Raw genomic sequence first — 20,413 nt, forward strand, 5'->3', positions numbered from 1 at the left:
GTGCGTGCCACCATGCCCCGCTAATTTTTGTTTTATTTTTTGTAGAGACAAGGTCTCACTATGCTGCCCAGGCTGGTATTTTTCTAATGGCTAGTAACAACGACAAGAAAAATCCCAACTTACTTTTTTCATATATTAATCCTATGGTATTCAGAGGTTCCCGGCTTACTACAAATATGGGGTTTTCCTCAGTAGTTTTAGGGAAATGCTGTGCCAGTCTTCCAGGTTCTAAGACTAAGCGTCGCCCTTCATAGATAAGTTCTTGATTTGAAGAAAGAATTTTGGTTTGTTTATATACCAGTTCATGAAATATAGTAGCACTGTGTGAGAAAAATTCAAAAGGAAAATATAACTGGGGATAAAGTGTAATTTTTTTAATGAGTGCAACAACATCCATTCTAATTCATATTCCTAAGATCATAACCAGTCCATATAAACTTGCTTTGTTAATGTGGATACTACAAACTCCATTCCATGTAACCTGTCCATATAGTAAGCAATTCTAAAGTATTTTTATGTTTGGATACCTGTGTAATATACAGGATTCTTAATATTTTCTCTCTCTCTCTCTGAGTGTGTGTGTGACAGAGTTTCGCTCTGTTGCCCAGGCTGGAGTGCATTGGCATGATCTTGGCTCACTGCAGCCTCCGCCTCCTGGGTTCAAGCGATTCTTGTGTCTCAGCCTCCTAAGTAGCTGGGATTACAGGCGTGCACCACCACGCGCAGCTGATTTTTGTATTTTTAGTAGAGACAGGGTTACACCATGCTGGCCAGGCTGGTTTCGAACTCCTGGCCTCCAGTGATGCACCCGCCTCGGTCTCCCAAAATACTGGGATTACAGGTGTGAGCCACCACGCCTGGCCAAGATTCTTAATATTTTCAAATAGAGAATCAACATAGCAGAGAGGTTTACAGCACTGACTTGAATCAGATACTTGGGTTCAAATCTCAGCTCTTCCACTAACTTCTTATATAACCGTAAGTGACTTAACTCCTCTGCACTGTTTCCTCATCAGTAAAATGGAAACAATAACAGTACCCACTTCACAGAATTGTTGTGAGGATTAAATGGCTTAAATACGTAAAGAATCAAGAATAGCATTTGTTATGTGACTATATGTTTGTTAAATAAATTAATAAAACTAGGTATTTTCAAAATGATGCTTTAGGGGAAAAGATAGCTTCCCCATGAATAGATCAATGACATCGAAAGAAATGTTTCAGCAACAATATTGTAATTTGGCTCTACAAGCCTCCACTGTGTGACCTTTTAAAAAAATTCCGTTTTTAATTTTTGTGTGTACACAGGAAATGTATATATTTATGAGGTACATGAGATGTTTTGTTACAGACATGCAATATGTAATAATCACACCATGGAGAATGAGGTATCCATCCAGTCAAGCATTTATCTTTTGTGCTACAGACAATCAAATTGTACTTTTTAAGCTATTTTAAAATGTACAATTAAGTTATTATTAACTATAGTCACACTGGGTGAGCTTTTCACAAAACATTTTGACATCATTGGAGATTCACATGCAGTTCTAAGAAATGATGAAGAGAGACACCATATATTCTTCCCCCAGCTTCCCCCAGTGGTGACATCCTACATACAGCAAAGCATCACAACCAGCTATTAACGCCAATACACTCATTTTTACATGCAAGTGTATGTACGTGTACAGTCATGCCTTGCTTATGATGGGGACAGTTCTAAAAAATGCATCACTGTGTGAACATCATAGAGTTTATTTACAGAAAACTGCATGGTATAGCCTTCTACACACCTAGGCTATCTGATATCTAGCCTACTGCTCCTAGGCTACAAACTTGTACAGCATGTTACTGTACTGAATCCTGCAGGCAGCTGTAACACAATTAGAAACGGTATTTGTATATCTGAACATATCTAAACATGGAAAAGGTACAGTAAAAATATGATATTACAATCTTACGGAACCACTGTCATATATGTAGTCCATCATTGACCAAAATGTTATATGCAGTTGTATCACATGGGCAGTTTTTTTAATCACATGGGTGTAATGTATTTTTGTTTACATAAAACAAACACTGATTATTTCTCCTGCACCAGGTGCTTTAACCATTATTATGGTTAATAATAACCATATTATCTGCATATGGTTATCACAGGCAAATAACCATGCAAACTATGAAGACTTAGGCTTTGATATTTTAAACATGGCAGGATAGTACACTTAGTAAAACCTGGCTCGTTTATTGGTAGATGCCATTTGTGGTTATGTGATTATGTAACTTGAAAGAAGGCACAGCAATGAAAGTAGTTTTGTAAAACTTACAGTTAAAGAAACAAGCTAATTTAACTATACATTTTAGAATATCAATCCTTTTATTCCAAAAATAAGTGAAAAGGAATTTACTAAGCACTTAAATATAATTTTCTATGTGGGAAGTGGGTGTTTTTGGTGAAGCTGAGGCATCTTTTCTATTTCTTTTCCTAACTTAGGAAAATATTATATAACAGAATATGTTGATTTAAGAAGAAAACAGAAAGAGATACTTACGTATTATAGCTATGAACATAAATCTTATGAGCTGTCATTTGTTGTAGCGAAAAAACATGAATTATCATTCGGTGAAGTATATCACTAGTTTCTGCAAAAAACTGGTCAAAACCCCAACACTTTTCCTGATCTGCTTCAAGGATGTTTGCAAGAACAGGGGTAAGTAGAACCTGAAGACCCCTAAAACAGTATTGAAAAGTTACTTGAAGAGTGACTATGTCATATTCTGTCTAGGTTAAAAATCATAATACCAGCAAATCGAAGGAACTGTCACTATTACTATATTAGACTAATTTTAAAAATTCAAAATCTGTCAACTTTTCAGAAAGCTAGATAACCTTCATTTAATATCACTCATCAATGAATAAGGGATTATAGCTTTTTCTCTTCTAGAAATGGGGTCTTGTTATGTTGCCCAGGCTGAAGTACAGCAGCTATTCACAAATGCTTTATGCATTGCAGTCTCAAACTCGGGGTCTCAAGTATCCTGCCTCAGCTTCCTGAGTAGCTGGGATTATAGGTGTATGCCACCGTGCCAAGCCCCATTACATTTCTGGTAGTTGTTTTCACTGCTAATTTGTAGTACTTAAAAGTTCTTACTATTTAAAACAAAAAAAATTATATAATATACTTTCTGGCATCTAAGCAATTTTTCTCAAAGAATTTGTAACTTGGTATGCTAAGGACTGATTCAATAGATAAAGCCTGTCACCCTCCAGAAATATGCTGCAGTTCAGATCATCAGATGTTTTTGATTCTGAGTTTTGGCAATTTAATTACTTATCAGCAAGTGTTCATTTCCTGAGCCCTTTACATTTTATCAGTTTTGCCTGAGATCCCCAAAATGAGTATTTCCTAAATCAAAATTTAACACAAATCACAATTATAATATTAAATTTCTGCTCTCCAACACAATGAATTTCTCTTAGTAATCTAGTTGCATGACAATTTCATTTTGGAAACTTTTTAAAATAACACACACACAAAACTGTTAACAACAGTGGTTTTTGAAAATGATTTCAGCATTGGAACTCCCGGTTTAAATGAATTTTCACAGAACCCAACATATAAAATGATAAGTGATACTTTATTAGCTTGTTTTATATATTTATTTCTTTAAAGTCATACAAAAAGCACCCACAACTAAAAATAGGTGTTAAGCCAGTAACTCATAACCTGTGTCCAATTAAGTATTATATAACTACTATACTCAGTCAGGAAAAATGGAAGTTAATTCAGTAATCACAAATACTAAATACTGATGCATGTCTTGGCTTTATTTCCAGAGTGAAAATAATTTACTTTCTACTTTTAATTTCTTTTACCTTAGTTCTTTCTTTGGGGTAACAGGATTCTTAAACGACAATATAATTTTTTTGATTTCTGTCTGAGACATTAAAGACCCATACGAACATCTGAAATTCTAAAAAGTACAAAAAACTATTATTTCTCACCCTTTGAATAATTTGAATTTTTAAAAATGAAGATAATACTAAATTTCTTCATTGTTTGCGTTTTACAACTCCAGTTGAGAAATTTACTCATATCCAATCCACTATTTGTTATCCATGAATATGGAGGTCATTATAAAAGATACTAAGGTCCTGAGCAGGATCCCCACACTGGGAAGAATTCCAAGACCAGTGATTACCAATCTCAAAAATGTATGCCCTGTGTTCTAATGCAGATCTGGGGAAATTATTCGTATAGCAGCAAAGACAAAAATCATTTATCAAAGCAATTAAAATAAAATCAAACTACACTTCAGTATTTGAATAGTATTTTAGGCAACAAAGATTTCTAACACCTAAGTGCAAAAGATGAGAATCAGGTACACTACACTTACCGAGAAAGACTGCAAGAAACAGGCATGTCTCCACTCCAGTCAATTGGTCCATTTTCTGCCTTCTGTACTCCAGATATTGCACCAGAAGGCTTTCCTGTAATTATTTTATACCTTGGGAGGAACAAAAGCAGAATAAAATAAGCAGTTGATTTTTGCATGACTTATTAATGGGCTATGCAAAAGTATTTCCTCAATTGCACCTACAATTATCTACTAGATGAAACTTTGTGATTGATGCTCACAGGATCCATAAAACAATCAAAATACTTTGAATCTGACTGACTGAAGTACAATAGTGGTTGTACAGTTATTTATATATGCCATAGTTAATTTTCATTTGCGATCTCACAGTGCTTTATAACAGCATCTTGATGTTCACAACAAAAATATTAATTTTTCCATCTGAAAAAACCGAGCAAACACAAAATAAGTTATGTCACAGAATGTCTATAGACCATGAAAAAAAAAGCATCTAATCCCTCTTACCCATATTATTAAAAGGCACAACTAAAGTTTCTGCAGAATGAATAGCATTCTTTAAAACAAAAAAGATAAAACTATAGTATACAGAGCACAGTATCAGATTCTTTGTACATTGGTAAACACACACTTGCACATTTTGGAAAAAGCATATTTGTTTAACGTTAAATATGCTCTGAGCAAACCAATATTTTTTAAAAAAATAGAACAAACCACTACAACTGATTTAGACCATTTGCTGCTTCCTCAGCAGTGGCAGTCAGGATTTCTGCCTTAAGAGATTTTTTCAAAGAGGAAATTAATATGGAAAATAAGGTGTGTTCATGTGAGAACTATCTAAGGAGTAAGGGCACATATGTGAGATTAACGCAAAAGAGAAATAAATAGAATAAATAGCAAAAGTCTTAAGGGAATGCTTACAAGTTTTAAAAAAGTTTAATTTTGATAAGATCCACATATAACTACATTCATAACATGCAAATGAGATGCTGAGAAATCAGCACAACTATAATGTTGGATGAATACAACCTTCATTAGTGAAGTAAAACAATGATTATTACTGAGTACTTCAATCACCTCTGAACATTCTTTAGCATCAATGTTCATAAAAAGTTGAGTTTCTAATAAAGTAGAATTCTTCTAATGGTATATCTGCCCACAAGGGTGTCAGATAAAATCATCAGGTATTCCTAGCTGCTTATGAGTCACATGTTTCCTTTATTAGGGAGCAGCACACACTTTTATTTAAACCATTTTTAGGGCAGCAAGAAATGCTGACATTGCTTTAAATGCTGATACTATCTATGATGAGAAAAGTAGGATTAACTGTTAGGCACAATTTATGTGTAATGAGAAAAACACAAATTATCAGTTTTTCTTAATGAAGAGATTTCATTAAAAGGGCAATGACATAAAAAAGGCTCAATAGGATGCTATGCCAAAATCATCAGTACAGTTGAATAGGTTATTCTTCCCATAAATATGTACACTGTCCTTGCTGGAAAACATTTAAAACCCAAGTTATAGAAAAAGTCATTGTACCATCTGAATTTGTTTTACTTCCTCCAACCAACAAAAGGAAAAACATGCTTCTCCCTCCATTTTTTGAGAAGAGATTAAATAATTATATTTTTACAGTTGTGATTATTACTTAAAGTCATGTTTGCTTCATAAAAGATAGAGCCAGGCTGGACGCGGTGGCTCACACCTATAATGCCAGCACTTTGGGAGACCAAGGAGTGGGGAGCAGATCACTTGAGGCCAGGCGTTCGAGACCAGCCTGGGCAACATGGTGAAACCCATCTCTACTAAAAGTACAAAATAGCTGGGCATGGTGGTGGGCACCTGTAATCCCAGCTATTTGGGAGGCTGAGGCAGGAGAATTGCTTGAACCTGGGAGGTGGAGGTTGCAGTGAGCTGAGATCGGGCCACTGCACTCCTGCCTGGGCAACAGAGTGAGACTCTGTCTCAAAAAAACAAAACAAAACAAAACAAAACAAAACAAAAGGTAGGGCCAAATATATAAAGGTCCGAGAAATATGTTAAGACCTAAAAGAATGGTTGGATAGGTTAGGCTGTCAGTAGTTGTTGTCCATTCACTAAACTCAATATTCTTCACATCACAGTTTTATGTGTATGTGGTTTGGCTTTCTCATGAAACAAGATTATTCACTAATGTCTTTTAAAATAAAAAGAAGTGTGGTCAATTATAGATTATTTGTACAATTAATTTCACATCTAGAAATCCATCTCTCTTTTCCTTGGCTTACAAAAAATGACTTTATACACAGTAACTATTTCATAATAATTATGGCAATGCACCTCAACAAAGTAGGCACAGAAGGAACATATCTCAAAATAATAAGAGCCATCTATGACAAATCAATAGCCAACATCATTCTGAATGGGCAATTCCCCTTAAGAACTGAGACAAGACAAGGATGCCCACTCTCACCACTCCTACTCAACATAGTACTAGAAATCCCAGCCAGAGCAATTAGGCAAGAGAAAAATAAAAGGCATTCAAATAGGAAAAGAGGTAGTCAAATTATCCCTCTTCACTGACAATATGATTCTAAACCTAGAAAACCCTAAAGATTTCGCCAAAAGACTCCTAGACCTGATAAATAATTTCAGCCAAATCTCAGGACACAAAATAAATGTACAACAATCAGTAGCATTTCTATACACAGATAAAGCTGAGAACCAAATCAAGAACGCAATCCCATTTACCATAGCCACACACAGACACAAAAATACCTAGGAATACACTTAACTGAGGAGTTGAAAGATCACTATAAGACCTAATACCGCTGAAAGAAATCATAAATGACACAACAAATGGAAAAGCATTCCATGCTCATGGGTTGGAAGAATCAATATCATTAAAATATCCATACTGCCCAGAGCAATCTACAGAATCAATGCTATTCCTATCAAATTATTAATGTAATTTTTCACAGAATTAGAAAAAACTATTCTAAATTCATATGGAACAAAAACAGAGCCTGAATAGCCACGGCAGTCTTAAGCAAAAAGAACACAGCTGAAGGCATCATATTAGCTGACTTCAAACTATACTGCAGGGCTACCATAACCAAAACAGCATGGTATTGGTACAAAAAGATACACAGACTGATGGAACAGAATAGAGACTCCTAAAATAAAGCCACACATCTACAACCAACATATCTTTGACAAAGTTGACAAAAATAAACAATGGGGAAAGGATACCCTATTTGATAAATGGTGCTGGGAAAACTGGCTAACCATATGCAGAAAAATAAAACTAGACCCCCACCTCTTACCATATACAAAAATTAACTCAAGATGAATTAAAGACTTAAGTGTAAGACCTCAAACTACAAAAATTCTAGAAGAAAATATAGGACATACTCTTCTATACATTGTCTTAGGCAAATAATTCATGATGAAGACCCCAAAATCAAATGCAACAAAATAAAAAATAGATAAATGAGAATTAAACTAAAGAGCTTTGGCACAGCAAAAAGAACTCTCAACAGAATAAACAGATAACCTACAGAATGGGAGAAATTATTTGTAAACTATGCATTTGACAAAGGACTAACATCCAGAATCTACAAGGAACTTAAACGAATTAACAAGAAAAAAACAAACAATCTCATTAAAAAGTGAGCAAAGGACATGAACACACTCTCCTCAAAAGAAGACTATGCAAGCTGCTGCCAACAAACATGAAAAAACCACGAATCATCAAAGAGATGCAAATCAAAACCGCAATGAGATACCATCTCATGCCCAACAATCCCATTGCTGGGTATATAACCAAAGAAAAATAAATTGTTTTACCTAAAAAGACACATGCGCTTGTATGTTTATCCCAGCAGTATTCACAATAGCAAACACATAGAATAAATCTAGGTTCCCATCAATGGCAGATTGGATAACAAAAATGTGGCACATATACACCATAGAATACTATGCAGCCATAAAAAAGAATGAAATCATATCCTTTGCAGCAACATGGATACAGCTGGAGACCTTTAGCCTAAGTGAACTAATGCAGAAATAAAAAACCAAATACTGTTATGTTCTCACTTATAAGTGAGAGCCAAATCTTGGGTTCACAACTTTTCCATCTGTGCCGTGGAGCCCATCATATTGTCTCGCCAATTCCAGAAATCAATTCTTGTAATTATCCCACTTATTTAATGCATCAAAGATGGACATAAGGATGGAAACAATAGACAATGGGGACTCCAAAAGTAGGGAGCGAGGGAGACAAGGGCCAAACACTTCTTATTTGGTACCATGTTCATTATCTGGGTGATAGGATCAATAAAAGCCCAAACCTCAGCACCACACAATATACCCTCTTAACCAAACCTTCACACATACTCTCTGAATCTAAAATAAAAATGGAAATTAAAAAAAAAATTGTGACAATACATAAATGAATATACATTATACTAGTAAAATATGTAAGTGTCTGGCCCAAATCTGCAACACTGGAAAAAAAAAGTTTAATGCTACATTATTGCCAAAATGTTATTTTTAAGTTTCTTTCATTTATTTATTTAGAGACAGGGTCTCACTCTGTCGCCCAGGCTGGAGTGCAGTGGTGCAATCACAGTTCACTGCAGCCTCAATCTCCTGGGCTCAGGTGATCCTCCCACCTCAGCCTCCTGAGTAGCTGGGACTACGGGAGCATACCACCACCCCTGGCTAATTTTTGTATTTTTTTTGTAGAGACAGGGTCTCTACAAAACCCTCATGTTGCTCAGGCTAGTCTCGAACTCCTGGGCTCAAGCGATCCTCCTCCCTCAGCCTCCCAAAGTGCTGAGATTACAGGCGTGAGCCACCATGCCTGGCCCAAAATGTTATTTTTTAAATGGTAAAAGAAATCAGTTCACTTTAGGGTAAGACTGATGTTTTAGATCTGGTAATGATTCTAATATTCCACAGAACTGTATTATTTTTTTCAGTTGTATGGGAGAAAAGTGCTGATGAGTACCCAGAGTGAAATAAACAGTGAGCTGAAATAAGTCTAGAAAGCAGTACATTTTTAATGATGGGCCAAAGACTGAATACCATTTATACTGAGTATATATTTAAACATAACATGGAAAATTATGCATACTTTTATAAGGCTGCATTCTTTTTAAAAACTCAGGTAGCTTAAAATATCAGAAATGATTGTTAAACCAATTTTCATTAGCATAAACCACTAACAATAAGATGAACCAAGATAGAAATCATTTTTTAAATGCTTCTCTGATTTTTAGATCGGGAAACCACTTACATCACTTCTTTATTCCTACGAGGCCCTTCAAAGGGTCTAAATGGCAGTGATCCAGTAGCTGCATGGTAAAATGTTACCCCAATGCTCCAAAGATCAACTGTTGCTCCATATTTCTTCTGATGATCTTTTCTTAGTACTGCTCTCTCATACATATCAGGGTGCTAAGATTAAAAAAAAGATGAAAAATCTATGAACTTGTGACCAATTTCATTATACAAACAAATGGACACTCAATAATGCTTAGAAATTCTATTTTGTTTTCCTAATAACTTCACTTTCCCAATCTGAAAAGACTATTTCACATCTTCCCCTCCCTCCTCAAACTTCCACCACCACCTCCTTTGATCCTCAATTTTGATGACCCTGCTTCATAATTTAATGTGGAAATGGAAGGAATCAGACCAGCACTCCCTTATGCCCTTTACCAAATACAACCTACCTGAATCTGTGTCCGTTTTCTTTTTTTCTCTTTTTTTTGAGATGGGGTGGAGTGCAGTGGCTTGATCTCAGCTCACTGCAAGCTCTGCTTCCTGGGTTCAAGCGATGCTCCTGCCTCAGCCTCCTGAGAAGCTGGGACTACAAGTGCCTGCTATGATACCTAGCTAATTTTTGTATTTTTTGTAGAGATGGGGTTTTGCCATGTTGGTCAGGCTGGTCTCGAACTTCTGACCTCAAGTGATCCTTGAGGACCTTGAGAGCCTTGGCCTTCCAAAGTGCTGGGATTACAGGCGTGAGCCACTGCACCCGACCAATCTGTGTCCGTTTTCCAGGCCTCCTTTCCAGTCACAATGGAACTGTGCCTATACATGGCCAACTTTTCCATCTGTACTGAAGAGCCCATCATATCATCTCGCCAATTCCAGAAATCAATTCTTGTAATTATCCTACTTATTTAATGCACCAATGTTTCCCTCTGTTCTGATTCATTACTTTCTGCTTACAAACATGCTTTAATATCTCCCATTTTAAAAGATCTCTAAATTGACCACAAAACTCCTTTCAACAATTACCCAATTCTCTACTTCCCACCACAGCAAAATTTCTCAGTACAGCTGTCCATGCTTATTATAACTGCCTTACTCCCTCATCTCCCATTTAGACCTAATGCGTTAAATAGCATATGTATGCTTTAACATCCCAAACTATCTTGGGCCCCGAGCCTCAGATTCATATATCCTACTGTTCTCTTGATGTCTACAAGGCAGCTCACTCTTAACATATCCAAAATTGACTCTTGGTCTTCCCACTTAAACTTGCTTCCTCCTAAATCTTTAAGTAAATAGTACCACCACATATCTAGCTGCTCACACCCGAAACCTATCAGGCAGCCTTAATTTCTTTGCCTTATGCCTCAAATGCAATCTGTCAGGGTAAGTGTATTTAATTTAATGAAATTAAATTCTCTAGAATCAATTCAGAGGACTAACTTAACTGGGTTCACTGGGGATCTACTGACATTCAACACACATCCTTACATATAGGAGACACTACACCAACTTTGTCCAACCCGCAGCCTATGGGCCACATGTAGCCCAGGACAGCCTTGAATGCGGCCCAACACAAATTCATAAACTTTCTTAAAACATTGAGGTCTTTTGCGATTTTTTTTTTATAGCTCATCAGCTATCATTATTTTATATGTGGCCCAAGAAAATCTATCATATTTTATGTGTGGCCCAAGAAAATTCTTCCAATGTGGCCCAGGGAAGCCAAAAGATTGGACACTCTGCACTATATACCACAGTCACTAAGAACAGATGGAGCTTCTAAAAAATTGTTTAGGAGCTTACAGAACCTAACAGATATTCTGATGGACATTTTGTTCTGCAGAGAATAACCAGTGGTCACACACAGCATGGCCTCCTCCTATCTGCCTTCATGAAAGTTACACACTGGCAACTTGAAGATTTTTGGAAGATAAATCTTAAAAGTATACTTATGGACCAAAGTAGAGTTACCATCTAAATGATCCCGAACCAAAACAATTCCTTATGACATTGTGGGATTTAGCTACAGCCCAGGGAACTGGGAACCAGCGTAGGAAATGCTGCTGGGACGGGCTTCTAAATGATGCAGTCTGTGAATCTTACTCCCAAAGGATCAATCTCTGATTTCTGGGGGTTGGGGGTGGGGGGGCTGGAGATGAGGGTGGGAAAAAGACTCTTTCGAGAAATACATTTTAAAGAGAAATCAGAATGCAAACAAGTATAAGACCTGGGTATTGAAGTGAGTGTCCAAACATATGCCTACTAGATATATGGGATCTCAGTGGCTCTGCTGGTTCTGTAGCACAGCACATAAAGTGATTTTTGTCCAAAGAAGCGACTACCAAACCTTTGACCTAGTAGCTGGTACTTAGTGTGTAAATGGTGTCGTGAAGAGGCCAAGAGTACCTGGATAGGTCTGACGCCTTCCGGAATATAAAGCCTCCTGGGAAGAGAAGACACAGTGATTCTAGAAGGAGACAAAGACGGACCTCCTCACAAGGTGCAATAATATACAGCCTAATTGGTATAGCAGGAAGCTATTCCCTGGGAGTGACTAACTTGGGGTGGCTTGACACATGCTGGTCTGATACATTTGTGCCCACTAGCTCTCTCCTGATGTGCTACCGGCTTGGTGTTACTGGGCCTGGGCTATTGCATCTGGAAGAAAAGCATAAGGATAAAGCTACTCCAGGGTTTTCAGAATTATATTACTGAGATAATATCCATTATATTAAAAACAGTAGAAGAGACAGTGTGTGGTGGCTCACATCCTGTAATCCCAGCACTTTGGGAGGTCAAGGTGGGTGGATCACTTGAGGTCAGGAGTTTGAGACTAGCCTGGCCAACATGGTGAAACCTCATCTCTACTAAAAATACAAAAATTTGCTGGGTAGTGGCACACGCCTGTAATCCCAGCTACTTGGGAAGCTGAGGCAGGAGAATTGCTTGAATCCAGAAGGTGGAGGTTGCAGTGAGCTGAGATGGCACCACTACACTCCAGCCTGGGCAACAGAGAGACTCTGTCTCAAAAATACACATATATATATATACAAAAATATTAGCCAGGTGTTGCGGTGTGCACCTGTAACCCCAGCTATCTGGGAGGCTGGCACATAAGAATCACCTGAACCTGGGAGGCACAGCTTGCAGTGAGCTGAGATTGTGCCACTGCACTCCAGCCTGGGTGACAGATTGAGACTCTGTCACAATAACAACAACAACAAAAACAAAAAACAGTAGAAGAATGTTTTCTTTGGACTTTAACATACAAAAGAGAGAGGATTTAACATCTGGGTTGTAGTTCCTGGGAGCTTCAAAACAAGGGAGGTTTTCAATTAAACATAGAATACAGCCAGGCTGCTGAGTCTTAGACTATTATTTATCTCATTTTATAACTTCTGGTGCACACTGTATTTGAGTATTTCCCATTCTGAAATAGGAAATAAATAGATTGGAGTTAAATTTCAGCCTAGGGTACAGCACAGACTTGGAGTTAATTTATTTAATGTTTTGCTTTTCTTGATTTAAAAGTCTTAGAGGCAAAAGCTAAACTGTGTTCCCAGGAGGTCACATGAAAGATTAATAGTTGGTATTGGGGAAGCAACCTCATGAAGGCTGGTACAGGACTGCTCTTTGCTTGTTATGGTAATTATCATGATTGGAAAAGGCGGAGACCAGACACTGAAGGACATACTGCAGCATATGTGACAGTTCTGAAAAATGATCCTCCTATATATAGTCTGAATGACTTTGGAATATTCTGTCAGATACTTGTACAGGTGAGAAATCTATTTCGAACTCCAGTTTATATATAACAAAGCATTTTTGCACAGTTTTTCCAAGAATGTAACTATATTTAAATCCACTTTGTTTAGTTAGAAACTTTACCAAAAATTGTTCACTACTTTGGAAAATCATGTCAATAACAATATTACCATTTGTGATGTGATTCACTAATACAACATGAGTTATCACAGCACTTGTATTCAAAGTGGTATTACATATAGGCACAAGCATGTATGACTACTTAATTTGTTTGCTCATGAAGCTGTTTCTAAATTTTTACATATTAAATATCTATTATTTTATTATAAAATATTTTCCTTTACATTATTAAGATATGCTATTTTAATTAAGTGTGCAGATTTATATTATCTAGGAATTTCATTTCAAGATACTGAAGGGAACACTGCAAAATATTTATTATAAAAAGGGGGTATTGGTCTGACAGGGTTTAAACTACTAGCCTATCTGATCTGGCTAGCCCCTTGATTATGTCTTCAATTCTAACTCCTTCCACTTGCCTCTTTACTCACTAAATTCCAGCAAAACTGCCGTATTTTCTGTTTCTCCAACTCCTGAGGTCATTCTTGTCTCCAGGCCTTTACAGCTCCTGTTTTCTCTGGGCCTGATGGAACCAGACTGAAGCACAAGAACATTCTTAGAGCAGTAAACCTTGGCAAGCAGTGCCCTCCTGGGAATGGCAGTGTCCTGAGCACTCATCTACTGTGGCTTTGGCCATGACAGGTGTGGGCTCCAGAGACAAGGAGCTGGGGCTGGTGAACTAGCTTTTAGAAATAGGCTGTTCTGGCTGGGCGCGGTGGCTCACGCCTGTAATCCCAGCACTTTGGGAGGCCGAGGCGGGCGGATCACGAGCTCAGGAGATCGAGACCATCCTGGCTAACACGGTGAAACCCCGTCTCTAATAAAAATGCAAAAAATTAGCCGGGTGAGGCGGCGGGCGCCTGTAGTCCCAGCTACTCGGGAGGCTGAGGCAGGAGAATGGCGTGAACCCGGGAGGCGGAGCTTGCAGTGAGCCGAGATCGCGCCACTGCACTCCAGCCTGGGCAACTAAGCGAGACTCTGTCTCAAAAAAAAAAAAAACAAAAAAAAGAAATAGGCTGTTCTTACAGAAAGTGGGGTTGGGGAAAAAAAGTACGGGGTGAGAGAAAGAGAAAGAGAGAGAGAAATTGAATTTTTGAAGAAGTTATTTTATCTAATAATTGAATTTGAAGGACACTGGCTCGAGCTTGCTACTGGAAAGGAGGCAGTCTGGGAGAACATGGCCTTGAGCTATTTATTGGAGGCTCACTGCTCTAAGAGAAAAGAGAAGGGGAATGTCTGAGCTGGGGAAGTGAACGAATCAGGAAGCTGCCTTGTACCAAAGCTCTGGTGTGAATTCAGCAGTGTTGCTTCTAGAAGCAGAAAGCATGGTCTAGCCAAATATAACTGAGAAGACCACTAACAGAGAAATGAGAATGAAGATGTGCGTTGACTCAGTCACACGCTGAGGGCCAGGAAGAGACAAAAGGATAATAGCAAAAGCACAAATGTCACGTAGGACAGAGAAAGGAGCAGGCAAGAGGTGATTTCCTCTTGTCTAACTCTGCTTGGTGTTCTCGGCAGGCTAAGATGAAAGTCCCTGCTTTTGTGGCGCTTACATTCTCATGGAGAATTCAGGATATGAAGCCTGATTCCATTTGCCAGAAACATCTGAGTCCTGTCTCTGTTCCAGCCAAGAGTCTCAGGAAGCTTGAAGGTGAATTCATTACAACTGTACTTCCCTCTGCCATCTATGTTCTATGACACATTCTCCAGATCCACAATGACAGGGAGTCCACTGCATCACAAAGCAGCTCACACGTCACAACTCAGACAGCCAGAGGACCCCACAGGCATCTTGGGCCCTCAACAACACACGTCTACGTAGGGGAGAGGAGGCTAGACCGATGCAGTAGGGTTCAGTAGTACACAGCAAGTAGAGATGGAGGGAACTGCCGAGGAGTATGAGGACTGGTGGTTGAGTTTCTTTACTGCAGGGTGAGGTAGCTTTCACAGGGCCAGGGAATGGCCACAGCACAGCAGCCAGAACAGTGTGCCTGGCTTGCTTCTTTTTATCATTTCAGTGTCAGTTCATTTAGTCCTTAAAGGAGGCTTTCCCAGGCTATCTTTCTCCTGCTAGTCACTCTTTATCTTACTACCTTAATTTATTGTCTTTGCAAAACTTTAATGATCTGAATTTACTTTACTTGTTAATTATCTTTTTTCCCTACCAGAATGTGGGCTCCATAAGAGCAGGAATATCATGTATCTAGAGTCTGAGCACCTAGAACAGTATCTGGTATATAGTAGGCACTTCATAAATATTTGTGCAATGAATGAATAAAATCCATTTTTAGGTACCTTTTTTTTTTTTTTTTTCCCCCTGAGACAGAGTCTTGCTCTGTCACCCAGGCTGGAATGCAGTGGCATGATCTCGGCTCACTGAAACCTCCACCGTCCAGGTTCAAACAATTCTGCCTCAACCGCCCAAAGTAGCTGGGATTACAGGCACACGTCACCACACCCAGCTAATTTTCGTATTTTGAGTAGAGATGGGGTTTCACCATGGTACCCAGGCTGGTCTCAAACTCCCAACCTTGTGATCTGCTCACCTCGGCCTCCCAAAGTGCTGGGATTACAGGCATGAGTCACCGTGCCTGGGTCAGGTACTTTTTTTTAAAAAAATTAAGAGACAGGGTCTCGCTTTGTAGCCCAGGCCAGATTGCAGTGGTGCAATCACAGCTTACTGCTGCCTCAAATTTCTGGGCTCAAGGGATCCTTCTGCCTCAGCCTCATGAGTAGCTGGGAGTACAGATGTGTACCACCATGCCTGGCTAACTTTGTAATTTTTTGCAGAGATGGGGGTCTTGTCATTGTGCCCAGACTGGTCTTGAACTCCCGGGCTTAAGCAATCCTTTGCCTGCCGAGGAAGCAATCATCGGCATCCCAAAGTGTTGGAATTATAGGCATGAGCCACTGCGTCTGACCCATTCTTAGGTACTCTTATCTAAAAGATCATCACATATATCTACAGATCATTTTGGGGTTACCAATAGTTAGGATAACAATTTAAGACACTTAGTTCATGCCACTTAGAATACTCTGAATAAAGCTACAGGGGGTGGTAGATATCTTGCATCTTATAAAACTACAACCACACAATCCAAATGCAAAAAAGTCATAGATTCTATGACTTTTAAGACAAAACCCAGAGCCATGAGCAATTAGTGAGCTATATATATTAAACTTCCTGATTACATGTTAAAACTATTTACTTTTAAGTATATTTTCTTAAGTGTTTCAAATATTTACTGACTTTACAAAAACACACCTACATAAATTTTTTCAACCACAGAGCTTTTCTAGCTTTCTAAAATTTCAAGTTAGATCTTCTCAGGGGAATTTTGTGCGTGTGTGTTTCTAACAATGGTCCTTTTAGTCATTCAATAACCAAACTCCCCCAAATAAAATTATCTGTTTCATAAACATAATGAATACATAAAAAACAGTATTATAACAAGCTTGTAATATATTGACTCCTCATCAAAAAAAGGGATCCTTCTGATACAGATCCATAGCATCAGTAAAACTGAAGAATTTAAGGGTGCTACAAAACTTCCAAGAATTTTTAACAGCAAAATAACTGCACCCTTGGAAATGAGTACCTAATTTCCCATGTTACACATATTCATTAGAATAGAAAATTTAATTTTTGTCATAAAAAGGAAATGGTATTTTATAGCGAATTGGCTGATCAATTACCCAATTATAATTACAATATATCAAGCTTCTTTAAATGAAAATATTAGCGATGCATGACTTACCAAATATTCTTCTGTGCCATACAGAGAAACAAACTGCTCATCATCTTCTAATTCTCTAGCTGCACCAAAATCTGTGAGTTTGTACACAGACTGTCCATCTTCCCCTATAACACGCATGATATTTCCTGGCTTGATATCACGGTGCACTATGCCATTCTCTCGAAGATGATTCATTCCACCCACTTCAACAATATAAAACAAAAGAAGTCATAATGTATTTAGGTGTATGTGTGCGTGTCTCAAATTCATTGATATAGTCACTCAAACTTAATATAAATTTTTCCATAATTTGGTTCAAAGTAATTTTACTCAAAGAATAGATAACAAATAAACATATATAATATCTTATGCTTTAGTTATAAGAAGTTTTAGAATGATAAAAATTAATGTGGTCTAAGGAAGAATCCAGTGTCTCTTAAGTACTACCAGGAAAATGTAACAAAACAGTCTTAAGCATATGATTTCTTGAATTACTTTGGTTATATATATGTGGGTTACTGTTTAAACATAAAAATAATAAAGATTCCCAAAAAAGATATCAATCTTTCACCAGTTTTATATTTCTTTATCTTGCGAGAAAAATTCCCTAAAAAGTAAACTGGACTCAATATGTAAAACAGCAAAAAAGAAACAGAAAAACAGCAAAGTGTCAAACTTGTTTCCATAAACATGTATTCTCATATGCTTGACGCTATTCCAAAAAGCCCATTTTCTTTTCTCTTTTCTTAAGGGCAAAGTTGTCTACTTTGCTGAAATTAAGCTACTTTGTCTAACTGACAGGCACTGCCACTTAGTGATAACTTTATACATTTGCTTGACGGCTGATAGATGAATGTTCAAATTCAAAATATGTAAAAGGTTTAGGGGTATCAATGTATAATTATTAAAACTCAGAACTACCAGTATACTTAGGAAGATATCATATCCATAATTCCTATTTGATTAAACAGGCTGTAGCATACTAGTAATATTGTTTCTCTCTCATTGTGTCCTCAACTAACTAATCACTCTGCTTCCAGTGTCAAGTTCAAGAATTCCCACCAATCTTTTACCTTCTTTATCACTTGACTTTTCCCCATACCTCGAATATTTGATTCATTTATTTTAAGATGTTATTTCCTTTGATTGCAGTATTTTTTAAAAAAAATAGGTTCACTGAGATATAATTCACACACAACATTCACCTTTTTAAAGTGTACAATTCAGTCAATTTTAGTATGGTCAGAGTTGTACAACCATCACCACTAATTTCAGAATACTTTTGTCACACCAAAAAGACATCTCATACCCAACTCCATCTTCTCCTGATCCCCCAGCAACCACTAATCTGCTTTCTGTCTCTATGGATTTGCCTATTCTTGACATTTCATATAAATGGAATCATATCATATTGCGTCTGGCTTCTTTCACTTAACATGTTTTCAGGTTCATCCATGTTGTAGCATATATAACTACTTCGTATCTTTTTGTAAACAAATAATATTCCATTGTATGGACATACCACATTTTTGTTTATCTATTCATCAGTTGAGGGACATTTGGGCTGTTTTCATTTTTTATTTTTTGCTATTATGAATAATGCTGCTAAGTACACTGGAGTACAAGCTTTTATATGGATATGTTAATTCTTTGGGGTATATACGTAGCAGTGGAATTGCTGGGTCATTTGGTCAAAAGTTAAATAATTCTATATTGAACTTTTTGAGGAACTTCTAGACTGTTTTCCAGAATGGCTGTATCATTTTACAATCCTACCAGCAATGTATGAGGATTCCAATTTCTCCATATTCTTGCCAACACTTCTTGTTGTTCAATTTTTTTTTTTTTTGAGATAGGGTCTTACTTTGTTGCCCAGGCTGAAGTGCAGCGGTACAATCATGGCTCACAGCAGCCTCAATCTCCTGGACTCAAGTTATCCTCCCACCACAGCCTCCCGAGTAGTTGGGACTACAGGTGCATGCCACCATGCTTGGCTATTTTTTATTTTATTTTTTGTAGAGTCGGGGGCTCACTATGTTGCTCAGGCTGATCTTGAACTCCTGGACTCAAGCAATCTGCCTGCCTCCGCCTCCCAAAGTGCTGGGATTACAGGCGTGAGCCACCATGGTTGGCCCTGTTTGTCTTTTTGATATTAGTCATTTTCATTGGTATAAAGTGGTATTTCATTGTGGTTTTGATAAGCATTTCCCTAATAACCAATGATGCTGGTTATTAATTGATTAATTAACGTTGAACCTTTTTTATGTACTTGTTAGCCACTTGTGTATCCTCTCTGGAGAAATGTCTATGCGAATCCTTTGCCCATTTTTAAACTGGGTTATTTGGCTTTTTATTGCTGACTTGTCTGGATAAAAATTCCTTGTCAGGTGTATGATTTACAAACATTTTTTTTCTCATTCTATGGGCTGTCTTTTCACTTACCTGATGTCCTTTGAGGCACAAAAATGTTTAATGTTGATGAAGTCCAATTTATGTATTTATTTTTGGTATTTGTGTTTTTGGTGTCATATCTAAGGAAGCATTGCATAAAGGTCTTTAGTTTTGAATGTAAGATGTTTTTAAAAAATTCTGTTATTAAATTTTATATATAAATGAAATCACATAAATAAACATACCCACATCTCGCAAAACAATTAAGAATTCAGATTCTGGTAGTCCATAGGCATTAGAAGGCTCTTCTAAAACAGTGTATAAACTCCCACATGGGCAAAATTCCATAATAAGTACTTTATGTCTTGTTGTTGTCTGAAAAAAAAAAAAAATCATTGATTGCGAATCAACATAAAAAATAAATTTTGATTATATGTCAGTACTTATCTGATTTCATTTAAATGTAGGATTTGTTACAATGATGAAAGCACTTAGGTTCACCTGAGATTCAGTATCTGTTGACCATACACATATAAGAATTAACATCTTCCAGCCAGGCGTGGTGGCTAACGCCTGTAATCCTAGCACTTTGGGAGGCTGAGGTGGGCGGACCACGAGGTCAAGAGATTGAGACCATCCTGGCCAACATGCTGAAACCCCATCTCTACTAAAAATACAAAAATTAGCTGAGTGTGGTGGCACACGCCTCTAGTCCCAGCTACTCAGGAGGCTGAGGCAGGAGAATCACTTGA

The 20,413-nt window shown here is 37.5% G+C and overlaps 1 protein-coding gene across 1 annotated transcript in view; it reads right to left on the minus strand.

The window, feature by feature from the left end:
* TBK1 (TANK-binding kinase 1) overlaps positions 1-20,413 on the minus strand; it is a 48,572-nt gene that overhangs the window by 15,992 nt on the left and 12,167 nt on the right. Inside the window, exons 4-9 of the mRNA XM_011972910.1 lie at positions 19,907-20,036; positions 17,292-17,473; positions 9,659-9,819; positions 4,396-4,506; positions 2,550-2,729; positions 124-320 (exon numbers count right to left, since the gene is read on the minus strand). Of these exons, the coding sequence (XP_011828300.1) occupies positions 124-320; positions 2,550-2,729; positions 4,396-4,506; positions 9,659-9,819; positions 17,292-17,473; positions 19,907-20,036 (961 nt within the window). The remainder of the gene's footprint in view (positions 1-123; positions 321-2,549; positions 2,730-4,395; positions 4,507-9,658; positions 9,820-17,291; positions 17,474-19,906; positions 20,037-20,413) is intronic.

The sequence above is a fragment of the Mandrillus leucophaeus genome, unplaced genomic scaffold (genome assembly GCF_000951045.1).
Source record: "Mandrillus leucophaeus isolate KB7577 unplaced genomic scaffold, Mleu.le_1.0 Scaffold132, whole genome shotgun sequence".
Lineage (NCBI taxonomy): Eukaryota > Metazoa > Chordata > Mammalia > Primates > Cercopithecidae > Mandrillus > Mandrillus leucophaeus.